The sequence below is a fragment of the Trichechus manatus genome, unplaced genomic scaffold, assembly GCF_000243295.1.
Source record: "Trichechus manatus latirostris isolate Lorelei unplaced genomic scaffold, TriManLat1.0 scaffold00002, whole genome shotgun sequence".
Classification (NCBI taxonomy): Eukaryota; Metazoa; Chordata; class Mammalia; order Sirenia; family Trichechidae; genus Trichechus; species Trichechus manatus.
In genome coordinates this window covers 33843675-33859982 of record NW_004443938.1, presented here as the reverse complement: position 1 = coordinate 33859982, position 16308 = coordinate 33843675, and the positions used below count along the sequence as shown (strand labels likewise).

General features: G+C 38.6%; 1 protein-coding gene and 1 pseudogene across 1 annotated transcript in view; both read right to left on the bottom strand.

Annotated features, from left to right (window-relative positions):
- Positions 1-995, bottom strand: part of TXLNB (taxilin beta) — a 43728-nt gene extending 42733 nt beyond the window's left edge. The window contains exon 1 of the mRNA XM_004368871.3: positions 860-995. Coding sequence (XP_004368928.1) covers positions 860-977 — 118 coding nt within the window. The 5' untranslated portion in view covers positions 978-995. The remainder of the gene's footprint in view (positions 1-859) is intronic.
- A 6906-nt stretch (positions 996-7901) lies between these two features.
- LOC101350104 (V-type proton ATPase subunit E 1-like) lies at positions 7902-8948 on the bottom strand (annotated as a pseudogene).
- Positions 8949-16308: the final 7360 nt, after the last annotated feature.

Below are 16308 nucleotides of genomic sequence, written 5' to 3'. Positions count from 1 at the left end.
ACTCATCTATATATAACTTATGCCTGCCACCACCATCCCCCCAAACTTGGAGAAAGACACATGGCACCTGCTGTCCAGCCAGAGGTTATTTTAAGCTCTTCTAAACGGAGTCATGATGTTTAGCACTTTATCCTTGAAAATCAAGGGAAGAGAATAACTTTTAAATCAATTAAAAACAGTAAATATGCACTGGTTTAAGTCTATACATAGGTTTTAAAGTGTTATGGAGGTTGTCTTAGTCTGAAATAAAATTTAAAGTAATCCAAACATCAAAGCAATTAATTAAAAGCCTGCAGTTCGTAGGAGTTTTAGTGTGGTTAGTCTAAATGCAAGTGCTTTATTTGTATTGATTTGCCCTTTATTCATTAGATGCTATAATATTGCTGCTTTTTTTAAAATAATTAATTCCATGAATATCCTTCAATCTCCTCTTCCACATTTACTTTAAAACAGAATAACTGAGTCACTGCAAACTATCGGACAGCACAATTCCTAAAACTTCCCTCCAGATACATCAATAACAAGAAAAAAACAAAGTCAAAGGCACTCTGTTACTTTTAAATTGGTTCTTTCCTAATTAATTTTGCGGCAGAAAAAAAGTATTTCTAAATTTTATTGTACGTAAACGTCACTGTCTACTTTTTTTGTTTTTTCTCTGAGAGAATTCTTCACTTATACTGGCAGTCCCAGCAGATTATTACACACACATTCCTTCCTGAGCAACACGTTTTAATTATAAATAAAACAATGGAAAGTTCTTCAACAGTTCACTAGAAGTCGCAAAGTTCCAAGTTTTGAGCACCACAAACCGCACCCTACATCTTCTCACAGGGCTTGAAGGAGTGTTTATCGTACTTACCAGAAGGCAAGGAGCTAAGTGGAAAGAGAAAAGAGAAGAGAGAGGCAGGAAAGAGAAAGAGCAGCAGCAACGGCAGCAGACAGGCAGGCCGCGTTCTTACAAGGGAGAGAGAAACCATAGACACACACACACACACACACACACACACTGGCAGCAGGCGGGAGAGGGTGGGGTAAGGAATATCCTATGACACAGCAAGAGAGAGATACACCCAAGCTTCAGGAGGTGTCCCTTGGGGAAATGTTGTAGAAAAGAGAAGCAGCTGGTCGATCTTACCAGATCCTCCATATTTTGTCTTTTTAAAAATTTAAACTGTGAGTCTATAATGGCCCCTTTGCTAGTGCAATTTTTCACTGTTGTTGTTCTTTTGGGCAGAGATCAGTTTGTCTTATTTCTTGGTTTCTTTCCAGTGTGGTGTTATAATTCGTCTTCCTTTTTCTTCCCCCTTCTTATGCTAGCCTCATTAGCGTCCGGTTCTTAGAGGAATTATGGGAAAAGAAAAACAACGGCATAGCCAAAAGGACATGGGAGGACCACTTTGATTCTGATGTGATTGTTTTGGTTTGTTCATAAAATTTGAGACACAGATTTAGATGGGTATTTTAGAACCGTGTTTAATGTCATCTTCATGTTTACACTTTGGGGCGCCTCTGGTAATTGGCATGATCTCAGATCACATTGTCTAACTCAGGTAACTGTGTTCTCATCTCACATATGCCCTCAGGGAAGCAGTCTGCTTTTTCTACCTTAGTTGGCAGCTTTCCCACCTCCAACAGCAGCTTTTCCAAGTCTTTCCCACTCTTCTCAAACCTTCAGTCTGCTCCTTCATCCTCCTCAGAAAAGGATTTCCTCTTCATTCACCATAAAATGCCTCTCTCAACCTACATCCATTCCCCTCTTATGTTCTAGAGAATGTTCTCACATTTTTCCAAAGCACATCTATCCAGACTTTGCAAAACAGATCCAGAACAAGAATACTGGTGTTCCTGTTTTGGGCATAGTGACACCTCTTGTGGTAAGCTGAATAATGGTCCTCCAAAAATGTGTACGTCCTAATCCCTGAAAGCTGTGAATATGTTACCTTACATGGCAAAAGGGATTTTGAAGATGTGATGAAGTTAAGGATCTTGAAATGGAGAGATTATTCTGGATTATCCAGGTGAACCTAATGTTACCACAAGGCTTCTGGTAAGTCAAGGGTCTGTATATGCGATACCAGAAGTAGAGGGTGGAGTGTTGCAGCATCACAAGCCAAGGAATGCAGGCAGCCTACAGAAACTGAAAAGGCAAAGAAGTAGATTCTCCCCTAGAGTCTCCAGAAGGATCGAAATCTTGCCAACAGCTTGGTTTTAGCCCAGTGAAAGCCACTTTGGATTTCTAACTTCCAAAACTGTAAGATAAATTTGTGTTGTTTTAAGCCACTAAGTTTGTGAACAGTTACAGCAGCAGAAGGAAACTAATACACCCACCCTCAAACTTTTTTCCACCCTTTTATGCTTGCCCATACCACACTGGGAAAACAGAAGGAAGTTTTGGTGAAGGTAGAGAGAAGAGACAAAGAATACTACGGGGTAATAACACACTGGAGTTATTCCAAAAGGTGGTCAGTCTCACCAGTAGAATGGTTGTTTATCTTGTAGATGGTTTAGCCTGAGACTACATAAGGAACAGTACTTTCCTTTTCTTCACACCTGTCTCTCTAACCACTGCCTCCAATGCCAAGGACTTGAAGCGGCCCATTCTCTGTTTTCCCATCTAGGTCCAGAGGAAAGACATATGAGACCCTGAAACTGGCAAACTGGCTCAGAGACCCAGAAGAAAAACAATAAGGGCTCTCTGTAAACTGAGAGCAAAAATAAACATCTTTTGCACTGTCTTCTGGGCTTAGTTTGTATATTTGAACATTTAGAGCTGCACTATCCAGTTGAAATAGAATTCCAGCCATGAATGTGAACCACATATGCAGTGTTAAACGTTTTTTTAGTTGCCCTTTTTAGAAAAGCTGGAGTCCCAGGGTGGTGCAAGCAGTTAACATGCTCAGTTGCTAACCAAAAGACTGGAAGTTAGAGTCCAGCCAGAGCATCTTGGAAGAAAGACCTGGTGATCTAGTTGCAAAAAATTAGCCATTGAAAACCCTACAGAGCACAGTTCTACTCTGACACACATGGGGTTGCTGTGAGTCGGAATTTTTTTTTTTAAGGTAAAAGAGAACTGAAATCAATTTCAATAATACATTTATTTTATCCAATATATTTAAAATATTATCATTTTGACATATAATCAATATTATGTTTTACATTCTTTTTTTGTATTAAATCTTCAAAATCCAGTAGGTATTTCACATATGCACTACATCTCAATTTCAACTAACCACATAACAGGTGTTCAATAGCCACATGCAATGACTGGCTACCATATCGGACAGTGCGGATCTTCAGGCAAACTTTTTGGTACTGGATATCATCTTATTCTTTCAAGTAATAGGAGTGAGGGTTATATTCTTAATCCCATTCTCTTAGTATCTTGCCTTATCATTTATTTCCTATAAATCTAATTACTCAGTTATTCTCTCTTCTTGGCTTCTTTGACTCTTACTACAAATATGATTAAATCACCATCATCATAAAAAAACTAACACACACAAAAAAACTTCCATTGTTTCTTCTTTCCTTTGTGCTGTTGCCTGTGTAGGGTAGTGCTTAAGGGACTCTGGAGACAGACTCCTTGAGTTTGAAACGTAAATTCTACCACTTACAACTGTGTAACCTTGAGTGGGTTACTTAACCTCTGTGTCTCAGTTTTGTCACCTGGTAAATAGAGATTATAGCTGTACCCACCTTTTAAAGTTACTGTGAGGATTCAGTGACCCTGCCCATAGCAAGCACTATACATCATTGCTTCTTTACTTCATCACAAAGATTGTGCTAGTTGCCTCTACATCCCCTCACTGCAGACCTCTGTATCTGCCCCATCCACCTAAGGAAAATGTACCCTTGAAGATTATCAATGATCCACTTGCACAAAACAATGGTCTCTTCTCAATCTTTAGTCTTAGTCCTCGTTCCATGCAAACCCTTTACAGCCAAGAATACTAATGATACCAACTCTGCCAATGGAGAGCAACTGCATTTGGATAAGGTCAATTCAATTCAGGAAAATTAAAACTGTCTACAGGCTAAATTAAAAAAAAAATTAAATTGCTTAAACCCATGAGTTTATAATGATATATTTTTTAAAATGACTAATTGGTCACTGGAGGAACTGGTGAATGACTTCATTGCTGTGAAAATTAGTAGATTAAGAGAAAAAATTAAGCATTATCATGACTTTCCTATATGAATGATACTGGGTAACCAAATAATAGATGAAGAACTGTTTTCTCTTTTCGGTTGTCTTCCCACTAATAAATGAAAAAGTAATGATAGAATTAGAATATCATCATTTTGAACTCTTACTGAATTAATAGATTTAGTCAATGAATATCAAATAAGGCTAATGTCTTAAAAGGAGGGATCATAAAGCATTATGTGCCTTCTGATGGAAGAACACACCACGGAACACTGATGAAGTTGTCTTCCCTAAAAAAATCACCCCTGAATCTAATCAAGGAAGTACAGAAGACAGAGGAACATGTTACAGTACACCTCAGGGTACATTCGGCAAAGTCCAGATAGACTGTGGGGCTCTCTACAGAATAAGTCACCTACCTGGTTTCCTCAACAAATAATTGCAAGGAAAAAAAGAAAGCGAAGTGGAGAAACTATAAGTGAAAAAAGACATGAAAGACATTTCAACAAATCACATCAAGTAAATGCTGTTTGGATCCTGATTCAAAAACAAACTGTAAAAAAAGAGCTATCCCAGTAATGAGATAATTGAAATTTGAGCACTGATTGGATTTTAACAATCTTGAGAAGTTAATTTTAATATTTTAGGTGTGATAATAGTATTAGGGTTATGTTAAAAGAGTTCTTAGTTTTAGGCAGGTAGGGTGCTAGGAAGAGAGCTAGAAGCTGGAGAATGTTTACACTGAAACAGGAGGAAGAAGGATAAAATAAAGGTGAGCAATAAGGAGGCGAGTGGTAAGAGGAGAAAGAAAAGAGAAGCAGATCAGGGAAGCCAAAGACAGAAAGGATTTTTAAAAGTTATCGGCCAAGGATGAACAAGCTACAGCCTGTGGACTACATTCAATTTGCCTAGCTTCAAGATATAGCCCTTGACCTAATTTCAGAAACTAGCAACTGCAAATATTGAAGTTAAACAATAATCCTAGTCTCCCTCTCAATGCAAGCACCTTGTTAAAGGTCTCTTGGCCTGGCCTATTCCAGCCCCTTCAGACGTCCCTGCTGGTCTGGGGCTCTGGAAGACACTGACTTCTCAGAGCAAGACAAATGTATCCTCTGACACTGGGGCTGGGGTGATGGGGATCCTATGGACATGGCAAAGGAATGAATATCCAGGGATGGAGAGTAAATAACCTGGAAGTAATACCCATTACTCCCACTGCCTGGACACAATATGTTCCCTCTAGTTGCATGTCAAAGTTATAATATAATTCCAAACTGAATTGCATTGGATCAGTTTCCCAAGCTTTGGCATATTTTTATTAGCGGTTAGATAGGCTTTACAACCTAATGCATTTTATGACTCTATCATTTTAAATCTCAGCATTGCCTTTGCCTAGAATTTGCCCATGTTAGCTGTAAAAATTTGCATGTGTATGCATTTATGAATGCTAGTGTAAAAATGTTCAGAAATTGCCAGTGGATAACAAACCTTCATATGGTAAAAGAGCAAGCCATGTTTCCATGAATGGATATATATTTGGGTCCAAATTATTTTTATCTTTTGTTTTAATTTGCGGTGACCAGTCATTATATTAGGAAGTCTTGTTACTCAAAGAGATAAATGAAAATAGGATGGAAATAATGGAATTCTTACTTTCCATATGGGAGTCTCAAAGCACTCCCCACAACTCGATTTTCTTTTAAATTTAATACAAAGGCAGGAAATTAATGGTCATTGTATACTCAGAAGTGCCTGTTGGGCTCAGATTCTAATGCTGAGGAATGTGGTCTTCACCAGTTCTTACTGTATAAAGTTGCCTTGGTTTGTGAATGAATGTAGAGTGAAATCTGCCCTACTACTCTGGACTCAATAGTTTGGACCGAGGACCAGTACCACCTATTGGCTAGGCAACAGGAAGGCCATCTCTCTTGGCATGAAACTCTGATCCACTGTCCATCTCTACTTGCCAGTAGCAAACTGACCCAATCAGATCTCTCAGTAATACAAACAATAGGTCAGTGTTTCTCAAACTTAAGTAATATACAAATTCTTTTAAATGAATGACTTAAGTAACATTGAGATTCGTTTAAAGGAAAAAAGAACTCATCATGATTGAACTAAATTATTATATCATTTGTACCAATGTGACTAATATAAAAATAGGTATAAATTTCTTATACTTATAGTTCTTGTACAATATAAATTTAAAACCTATATCTAATATCTAATATGTATATAGTGAAACCTGTGAGAGCTGGAACTTGACGGGACTGCCTAGTTTTTCTGAGTCTCACAAGTTCTCCACCTTTAACAGGGTGCAGTTTTATCACTTTTCTGTCATTTCTTTTAGTGGAAAAATTTTAGTTTTCCTTCTCTGACAAGTTTCTACCTTACACAGGTTCTGGCTTTTGCATGTTTTACTGTACTATAAAAAAACCTACAAACCAATAAATACAATTCAAATTAACAACATTAATTTTATATGACAGCTAACGTTTTGCTGAAACTAAATTGCTGCTAGCAACATGTATATGGTGCTGACTGCTGATCCTTTTGGGTTCACGGTACTCTACAGTGTGCTGTGTGAAATGACTCCATTTCCTCCGCAATTGGCTCATTTAGATTGAATAAATTTTATTCGTATGGTCTGCTATGATTTCATTTAGCCTTCATTTGACACTAATGCATCCTTTACTATTCTTTCTTATTTGCCTGCAATTATTAAAGTAGTGCTATGTAGATACATACATACTAGTGAAGACAGCAGAATTACAGTTACATGGTGACTATCCAGATGATCCAAAATAGGCTTTTCTTTTCAATCATAACTGTAATGAATACACGCGCACAATTTTTGAAGAAAACTTATGACTCAAGAATTCCTCGTGGCCTGCTAGGAGTCCAAAGAACTGCAGTAGGTAAACAAAGAAGACAAGTTAGTAGTAAAATCCACCTTAAGAGAATGCAATCTACAATTCTAAGTATTTAAAGATATCATAAGGAATACATTTCTTTTTTGAAAATAACATTTTAATTTTTATGCAAGTATTACAAGAAAACAGTTTAAAAAGTCAAACCATGTTAGAAAGCTTTTAACAAGTAATAATATTTCCTTGCCCACCTCCCTTTCCCGCATCTTTGTTGTGTTCCCCAGAGGTAATAACTTTTGACTATTGTAGATATTTCTTCTGGGATTTACTTCCTCATTTGTAATTAAAATGCCTATATTGCTGTCAACTCATCAATTTTTTCCCCACATAAATCTTCTGTTTTAATAAAATAAATGAAGCGTATTCTTGCCTTAGATTTTAAATCATATTTACAGATGAGGAAAACTTCTAGGCTCAAATAGGTGACAAACAAGCTACTACAGCTGACAAGAATGCATGTCCCATATGCATTTTAAACCTAAAGTGTGAAATGTAAAGGCAGAGAACACCATACACATCACCCTCTAGACTGGATACCTGAATCAAGGGAAAGAGCAGAAGACTTGGTGAAGTTCATGCAACCACCATTTAATCCCCTTACCTTCATGGTGCAGAATCAGCAGAGAGTTGTGTTACTTTCAGATGAGCTAGAAGTAGGTTGGAGCCCAGGTGGTGAAGTGGTTAGGAGCTCAGCTGCTAACCGAAAGGTTGGCAGTTCAAATCCACCAGCCACTCCTTGGAAACCCTGTGGGGCATTTCTACTCTGTTCTGTAGAGTTGCTATGAATCAGGTTTGACTCGACGACAACGGGTTTTAGAGGCAGGTTACTGTTCATTTTAAGTGAAACTTTTGCCCATTGTTAACAATTAGGCCAAGGGCATTAGCTACAGAAGGAGATTCCACTGATACATACAAAATAATATTAGAACAGCAAAGAGGAGGTTAAATAGATCATCTTTGTTCTTCAAATATCAGAAACTTCCATATCATAGCAGTAGAGCAGTGAAATGAACTCCATCTCCCAAAGACTCAGCCCATAAACTTGCTGTTGGCATTCACATTAAACAAGGGTCCCCAAATTTCTGGCATCATCTGCTGGTCTATGAGATCCAGTTGGCTATTAAGGGTGTTGGAAGCCTTTGTTTTATGATCCCCACTATAGATCTCAACACCACAAACTTAAGCAGTAGGCGTCCTGATCAATTTGGACATCAACACCTTATTTGGTGGTGATTTTGTACATAGGGATCATTTTTTACACCACAGGCTTTACCAGAGGGAAATCCTGTATCCTGCGGTGAACAATTATTTGGGGCTTAACCAGCTGGTGAAAATCCTCAGGGACCAGCCCATCCAGTAGCACTTTGAACCTGGTCGTTTCTTTTACCACCTTGCTGAGTCTCTGTTTTGCTTCATTTAGTAGTTCTGCGTTATCACAGTCCTGATGATCATGAGCCCTGGGTGGCACAAATGGTGTGTGCTCGACTACTAACCTAAAGATGGGCAGTTTAAAACCACCCTGCAGTGCCACAGAAGAAAGGCATGGTGATCTGCTTCTCTAAAAGATTAAACCCTATGGAGCAGCTCTACTCTGTAACACATGGGGTTACCATGAGTCGGAATCAACTCAGTGGTAATGGGTTTAGTGATAAGGTCATCTTTCACTATGAGGACTTTGAGTCTTGCTTGACTCATCAAATTGAACATCTGAATTTTCTTGTGCTAACTCTGCTTTTCTTTCTTTTCATAGTATTCTATAATCTTCAGTCTTTGGATTTGCACAAGATGATTTTCTTGATGTTGGACTCTTCTGCCTTTGCATCTATTTCCTCTGCTGTCTCATTGGCTTGTTGTTTAATGAAAGCCGTCATGGCAAAAGTGATGCTAGACCACTGGGCAACGGGCTTGAGTTTAGGTTTGAAACGGAAGGTAGAGGAATGGGAGAGGAAAATCTGGCAAAGTCATCAATTTTTGACACTGTCTATTTTCTTCCTTTAATGATAGATGAAGATTTAAATTTTCTAAGTAAAATTACATCTCAGTAAAAAAATTAATCCATATTCTATATTTTCATTGTTGGAATAATGTTCACTGCTAACCCAGGTAGAGCATTGTGATTATAGTTTTATTCTTATGCAACTTTCTCGTTTTCCTGAAGTTAATGATTTTTTTTTTAAATTTGCTTAGTATTGAGAATACTGTGTCTTCTAAACTGTCCAAGAGCTCTGTAAATGCCTCTCTACACAACTATGTTCAAGACTAAAACTGTCAGAGAATTTACACATTCTAATGTTTTCTTGGAGATATCACCTCCATGTGCAAATACCCCCAGAGCTCCAACCTCCTCCTACTGTCTGGCCTGGTGGCTTTCTAGGCCTGCTGCACAGCTGTGGTCTTGACACCTCCCCCACTGTAATCCTGGGAATTCTCTTCAATTCTCTCTTGTTTCTTAGTTTGTGTTCTTCTCTTTTCTTGGTTTACTTCCTCATTTGGTGGAACATATCCTCTAGTGGCTTCCTCAGAAGCATTTATGGGAGAATTTGAATGTCTGCAAATGTCTTTTTTCTGCATTATACTTACTTGATTGACAGTCTGGCTGTATATAGACTTTTAGGTTGAAAATCATTTCGATCAAAAATTTTAAGGCACTTGTCATGGATTGAATTATGTTCTCCAAAAAATGTGTGTTTCAATTTGGCTGGGCCATGATTCCTGGTATTGTGTGGTTGTCCTCCATTTTGTGATTGTAATTTTATGTTAAAGAGGATTAGAGTGGGATTGTAACACCACCCTTACCCAGGTCACATCCCTGATCCAATGTAAAGGGAGTTTCCCTGGGGTGTTGCCTGCACCACCTTTTATCTCTTAAGAGATAAAAGTAAAGGGAAGCAAGCAGAGAGTTGGGGACCTCATACCACCAAGAAAGCAGTGCTGGGAGCAGAGCGATTCCTTTGAACCTGGGGTTCCTGCGCAGAGAAGCTTCTGGCCCGGGGGAAGGTTGATGACAATGAAGAGGACCTTTCTCCAGAGCCGACAGAGAGAGAAAGCCTTCCCCTGGAGCTGAAGCCCTGAATTTGGACTTGTAGCCCACCAGACTGTGAGAAAACAAATTTCTTTTTGTTAAAGCCATCCACTTGTGGTATTTCTGTTGTAGCAGCACTAGATGACTGAGACAGCATTGTTTCCCTATCTTTTGGTTTTAATTTTTCTCTTAAAAGTACAATTTCATTCTTATTCTTAATCCTGAGTATGTGATCTGTCTTTTTACCCCTCTGGACCTTTTAGAATCTTCTCTTTATTCCTGCTATTCTGAAGTTTTGCAATGATAAAATTTAATGTGAGTCTTTAATCATTTATAGTGTTGGATGCTTAATGGGTTTTAAATCTGGAGACTAATGTCTTTAACCTTCCTTTCCCCTTATCAGACTATGAAGATAGCACAGGACTGGACAACATTTCATTTTGTTATACATAAGGTCGTCATGACTCAGAACTGACTCATTGGAAACTCACAACAATAACCGCTTTGGCATAGTTCCTCACCTTAGTCCTTCTCTGTGCCTTTGTCCCTGAGTCCAGAGCCTCTCAGGTTCAGCTTCTCCGGAGAATAATCCGCAGTTCTTCTGAAAGAGTGGAGAGAGGGGTAGATTACTTGACTACATTTTTACATAACTGCCAAATTACATCATTGCATAACTGCCAGACCACTGAAAATCATGGCCCAGCCAAGCTGACACATAACCTTAACCATCATAGGTTCCGTACACCTTAAATGCATAGTCCCAACCAATCATTGTGTGGAAGTCACAAAAATTATGACTAGAAGGGCCATATTAAGTAATTCACTGCACCACATCTACACTAACAGAATTTTTAAAGTGTTGCTGTCTAGAACCAATTTTATGACTGAGAATCTATTGTATCACTTGACCTGGGTGACCTGGCATGGAGGAGGCACAGATCTTTGTATACCTACTCAACGATATCACCTCTGTTTTTCTAGAAGGGGGAAAGTATGGGCTTACGTCCACAGATTATTTTGAACTAGTCTAAATACAAAACCATTCAGTGAGCTATAATATTTGATTCCTATGATGACACCTCTCTAACTTGTACTGGTTGTGGGCAGTTGATCTCTAGAAATGAAAAGTATAACTCACAACCTATGCGAAGCACTTGGTTTTATTACTTTCAGGCATAGGCGGAAGCTAGAATTAGGCCAACAAGGATTTTCTCTTGTAAAGGGTAAAGTGGACGAGCTTTCAAGAATAGAATAAATAGTTTGAAATTTGTGTAAATATTGAGTGCTACACTTGTGCTTGAGAAGAGGTCCACTTCTTAAGTAGCCTTAGTCATTTACATTTAAATTTTTTTCGTGGTAACATTCGTAAATTTCTTCTTATAAGTACCATATTTTTTACAAAAATAATGAGTGCATTATAGTTTTTTTGCAAAGCGCTCAACCCCCATCCCCATGTGTTACTTTCATAAGCACGTCATAACAATATTTTTTCACGTTGCTGATTTCAATTTTAATTTTTTTTCTATCCAGCAGATTTAATGTTACCAGGATAAAACCAATCTCATGGAAACTTCATCTAAGGTAGGTATTTTCCTAAACCAAGTGCAACCAATGGTGAACTGAAGGGGCTCATGATGGAAATGGGATGCCATGTTGAAACCAAAGAGTATGAATGTACGAAGAGCTAGAAATTAGTAAGTAAGAAACGATCCTAGGCCTAAAACTACAAGAACAAGATGTTTATATTTTATTGATCTCATAAATATTAAACTGAAACCTAAGTTTTGATAATCAATGTCTTTGAAACCAACAAATGAAGGTCACCAGAAGAAAATGTGTTTTAATGTTAAAATAGGCCATTTTAGTTTATTCATTCATTATCGTCATTCTCATTCTCATGGAAAGGCCATCGCTTTTCATGAATTTAGAAATCCAAATGAAACCTGCTTTGACATCTGTGAATCCTTTTTCATTTGCCAGAGCTTCATTTTGATCTGAATTGCGACAGTAGTGACAGCTTGATTTTGTTCCCTTTGAGAAATAATACACTCTTTCAAGTCGTTCTCCAACTCAGGCCATGTTGCCTTGGGCCCATGGCCTGTGCGTGGTGGGTTCGTTTTCTCCAGCTCCTTTTTCTCCTTTCTCTATTTGCAAATGGACAACTCTCCAACCTCAAACTCTCTTGCTGCTGCTCTGTTGCTTGTTTCTCCTGCCCTTGTAATGAACGACTTTCAGTTTGAAGTCGGCAGTGTAGGACTTGCTTTTAATTCCTGCCATGATTCTAAAAAGTTCTAAGATTTTGATTTATAAACTGAAAAAATGTGCACAATATAATCGATAACTGGCTGCTTCTAGTGAAGAGTTTGCAGATTTCAAATGTGAGGTGTACAAGAAGCAAGGGTCTTTTTATATACTCAAAAGCATATGACTAAGGTGACTTATGATCATTGATCAAGACATTGGTGCTAATAAGATATAATTAGACTATGAAATAAGCAGACCTAACATAGTTTAATGGTTTCACTTAAGATAATGTGATAAGGTTTTCGCATTCAACTGTTGAGCCAAGAGTGATCATGTATCAGTTTCGCTTTGTTTATTCCTCCAATTAAAAGCCAGAGTTGGAAGACAATTGTCATAATTATGTCAGTGCAGATTGAATCGAGATTCCTATTTGTATCTACTTGGTGCCATTTATGCCAGTGCAGACTTTGCTTTGTTTAAGCTTCCAATTGATAGTGTGTGATTTAAGGACAGGCTTCAGTAGGTTCAAGGTTCCAAATGATGACTCAAACGTAATGAGGATATAATTACCAACTATATTAATATAAACAAACATACAATTTCAATTGTTTACTTTCCAATTACCAGGGTACTAGCAAACTCAGTCCATGATTTCTTGACCAGGGCTTATACCTTTCTTATGCAAATATGATCAAAAGTAACATTACTGGACTATTGAATGAGGGTGAATGAGGCTGAAATTCACGTCTGTAAATATCATGAGACATGTGTGGTATATGCATCGGCACAGTATACTAGAAATTTTTTTCCATCATTTTATCATTTCTGTGCATTGTAGGCATGTGCGCTATTTCCAAAAAATAGGGTAATACAGATAAATTTTAGGCTAAATTCCTTTAAACTTTCTGTTTAAACTGAATTAACAAGATTTGCTGCATACATTCTACAAGGAAGATTTGGCTCATGCCGATATTTTCTTCAAGGAAGGTCAGGATAAAGTCTGTCATACTGCAGTAATATAGGACCTCCTCATCTTTGAAGAGCCTTTCCCCACCTGTAAGCATCAATTGCAATTCAATTCTATTCAATTTTGTTCCCCTTTGTTCCACTTTGGAAACCCTGGTGGTATAGTGGTTAAGAGTTCAGCTGCTAACCAAAAGGTCGGCTGTTCGTATCCATCAGGTGTTCCTTGGAAACCCTATGGGGCAGTTCTACTCTGTCCTATAGCGTCACTATGAGTTGGAATCGACTCGATGGCAATGAGTTTGGTTTAGTTTTTTTCACGTTCCATTTCTGTTCTGACAGTTGCACATGCAGCTCTAACTCTAACCACCTGGAGGTACGTCAGACCTCACAAGTTAAAGGACACAGTCTTCCAGACTACCATGTTGGCCCAAGACACTAGCCATAAGGTTGGAGTCTTCAAAACACCATCACTTCTGAGCTACTGGCTACAAATTCACAGTTTTCCCAGTACTCTTTCAGGAGGCCAGCCATAAGCTATAGGCTCCCCAGGGCTTCCCTCACTTCTGACCTGCTGGATCCCATTACACCCTCAGGTTTGGTAATACACTAGCGTGATTCAGGGAACTCAGGAAAACACTGTACTTATGATTAGTTTTATTACGGAAAAAAGGATACAAATGAAGAGACGCATAGGGCCAGGTCTGGGAAGGTTTCCAATGGGAGCTTCTATGTCCCCAAATGGGACATGCTACCCTTTTACGTGCATCACTGTCTTTCACCAACTGGAAAGCCTATGTTATTGTTGTTGTTCGGTGCTGTCGAGTTGGTTCTGACTCATAACAACCCTATGTACAACAGGATGAAACACTGTCCGATCCTTTGCCATTCTCACAGTCATCGTTATGTTTGAGCCAATTGTTGCAGCCACTGTGTCAATCCGTCTCATCCAGGGTCTTCTTCTTTTTCACTGATCCTCTACTTTACCAAGCATGATATCTTTCTCCAGGGACTAGTCCCTCCAGATAATATGTCCAAAGTATGTGAGATGAAGCCTTGCCATGCTCGCTTCCAAGGAGCACCCTGGCTGTATTTCTTCCAAGACAGACTTGTTCTTTTTTCTGCCAATCCATGGTATAGTCAATATTCTTCACCAACACTGTATAATTCAAAGGCATGGATTCTTCTTTGGTCTTCCTTATTCATTGTTCAGCTTTCACATGTATATGAGGCAATTGAAAATACCATGGCTTGGGTCAAGCGCACCTTAATCCTTAAAGTGACATCTTTGCTTTTTAACACTTTAAAGAGGTCTTTTGCAGCACATTTTCCCAATGCAATAGGTCGTTTGACTTCTTGACTGCTGCTTCCGTGGGCGTTGATTGTGGATCCAAGTAAAATGAAATACTTGACAACTTCAGTCTTTTCTCCGTTTATCATGATGTTGCTTATTGGTTCCGTTGTGAGGATTTTTGTTATGTTTGTGTTGAGGTGTAATCCATACTGAAGGCTGTAGTCTTTGATCTTCTCCAGTAAGTCCTTCAAGCCCTCTTCACTTTCGGCAAGCAAGGTTATGTCATCTGCAGAATGCAGGTTGTTAATGAGTCTTTCTCCAATCCTGATGCCCTGTTCTTCTTCATATAGTCCAGCTTCTCAGATTATTTGCTCAGCGTACAGACTGAATATGTATAGTGAAAGGATACAACCCTGAAGCATGCCTTTCTTGATTTTAAACCATGCAGTATTCCCTTGTTCTGCTTGTTCCCAATGTACTGCTGCAAATGTTTTTGAATGATCTTCAGCAAAATTTTACTTGTGTGTGATATTAACGATATTGTTCAATCATTTCCACGTTCTGTTGGATCACCTTTCTTTGTAATGGGTACAAATATGGATCTCTTCCAGTCAGTTGGTCAGGTAGCTGTCCTCCAAATTTCTTGGCATAGAAGAGTGAGCACTCCAGTGCTGCATCTGTTTGTTGAAACATCTCAGTTGGTATTCTGTCAATTTCTGGAGGCTTGTTTTTCGCCAATGCCTTCAGTGCAGCTTGGACTTCTTCCTTCAGAACCATCAGTTCTTGATCATATGCTACCTCCTGAAATGGTTGAATGTCGAGCAATTCTTTTTGGTACAGTGACTCTGTGTATTCTTTCCATTTTCTTTTGGTGCTTCTTGCCTCCTTTAATATTTTCCCCATAGAATCCTTCAATATTACTACTTGAGGCTTGGATTTTTCTTCAGTTCTTTCAGCTTGAAAAATGCTGAGCATGTTCTTCTCTTCCCCTTTGGTTTTCTATCATCAGGTCTTTGCAAGTGTCGTTGTAATACTTTACTTTGTCTTCTTGAACTACCCTCTGAAATCTTCTGTTCAGCTCTTGTACTTCATAATTTCTTCCTTTCACTTTAGCTACTCTATGTTCAAGAGCAACTCTCAGAGTCTCTTATGACATCCATTTTGGTCTTTTCTTTCTTTCCTGTCTTTTTTAATGACCTTTTGCTTTCTTCTTGTATGATGTCCTTGATGTCATTCCACAACTCGTCTGCTCTTTGGTCATTAGTGTTCAATGTATCAAATCTATTCTTGAGATGGTCTCTAAATTCAGGTGGGATATACTCAAGGTCATATTTTAGCTCTTGTGGACTTGTTTTAATTTTCTTCAGGTTCAACTTGAACTTGCATATGCGCAATTGATGGTCTATTCCACAGTCAGCCCCTGGCCTTGTTCTGACTGATGATATTGAGCTTTTCCATCGTCTCTTTCCACAGATGTAGTGCCTTTGATTCCTGTGTTTTCCATCTGGTGAGCTTCCACATCCAGAGCCTTTACTGGGGCCTCCTACATAAGCATGATTGACTCAATCATATCTCCCTCCCATGATGTCAGCTGATATCACATCGTAGGACCATCTGGCATGGTTGGCCCCCACCCAAGAGACATCTCATTAGCATAAACTCTCAGATGTGGTCTGGATGCCTCATCAACAAGACTTTAATCACTGGG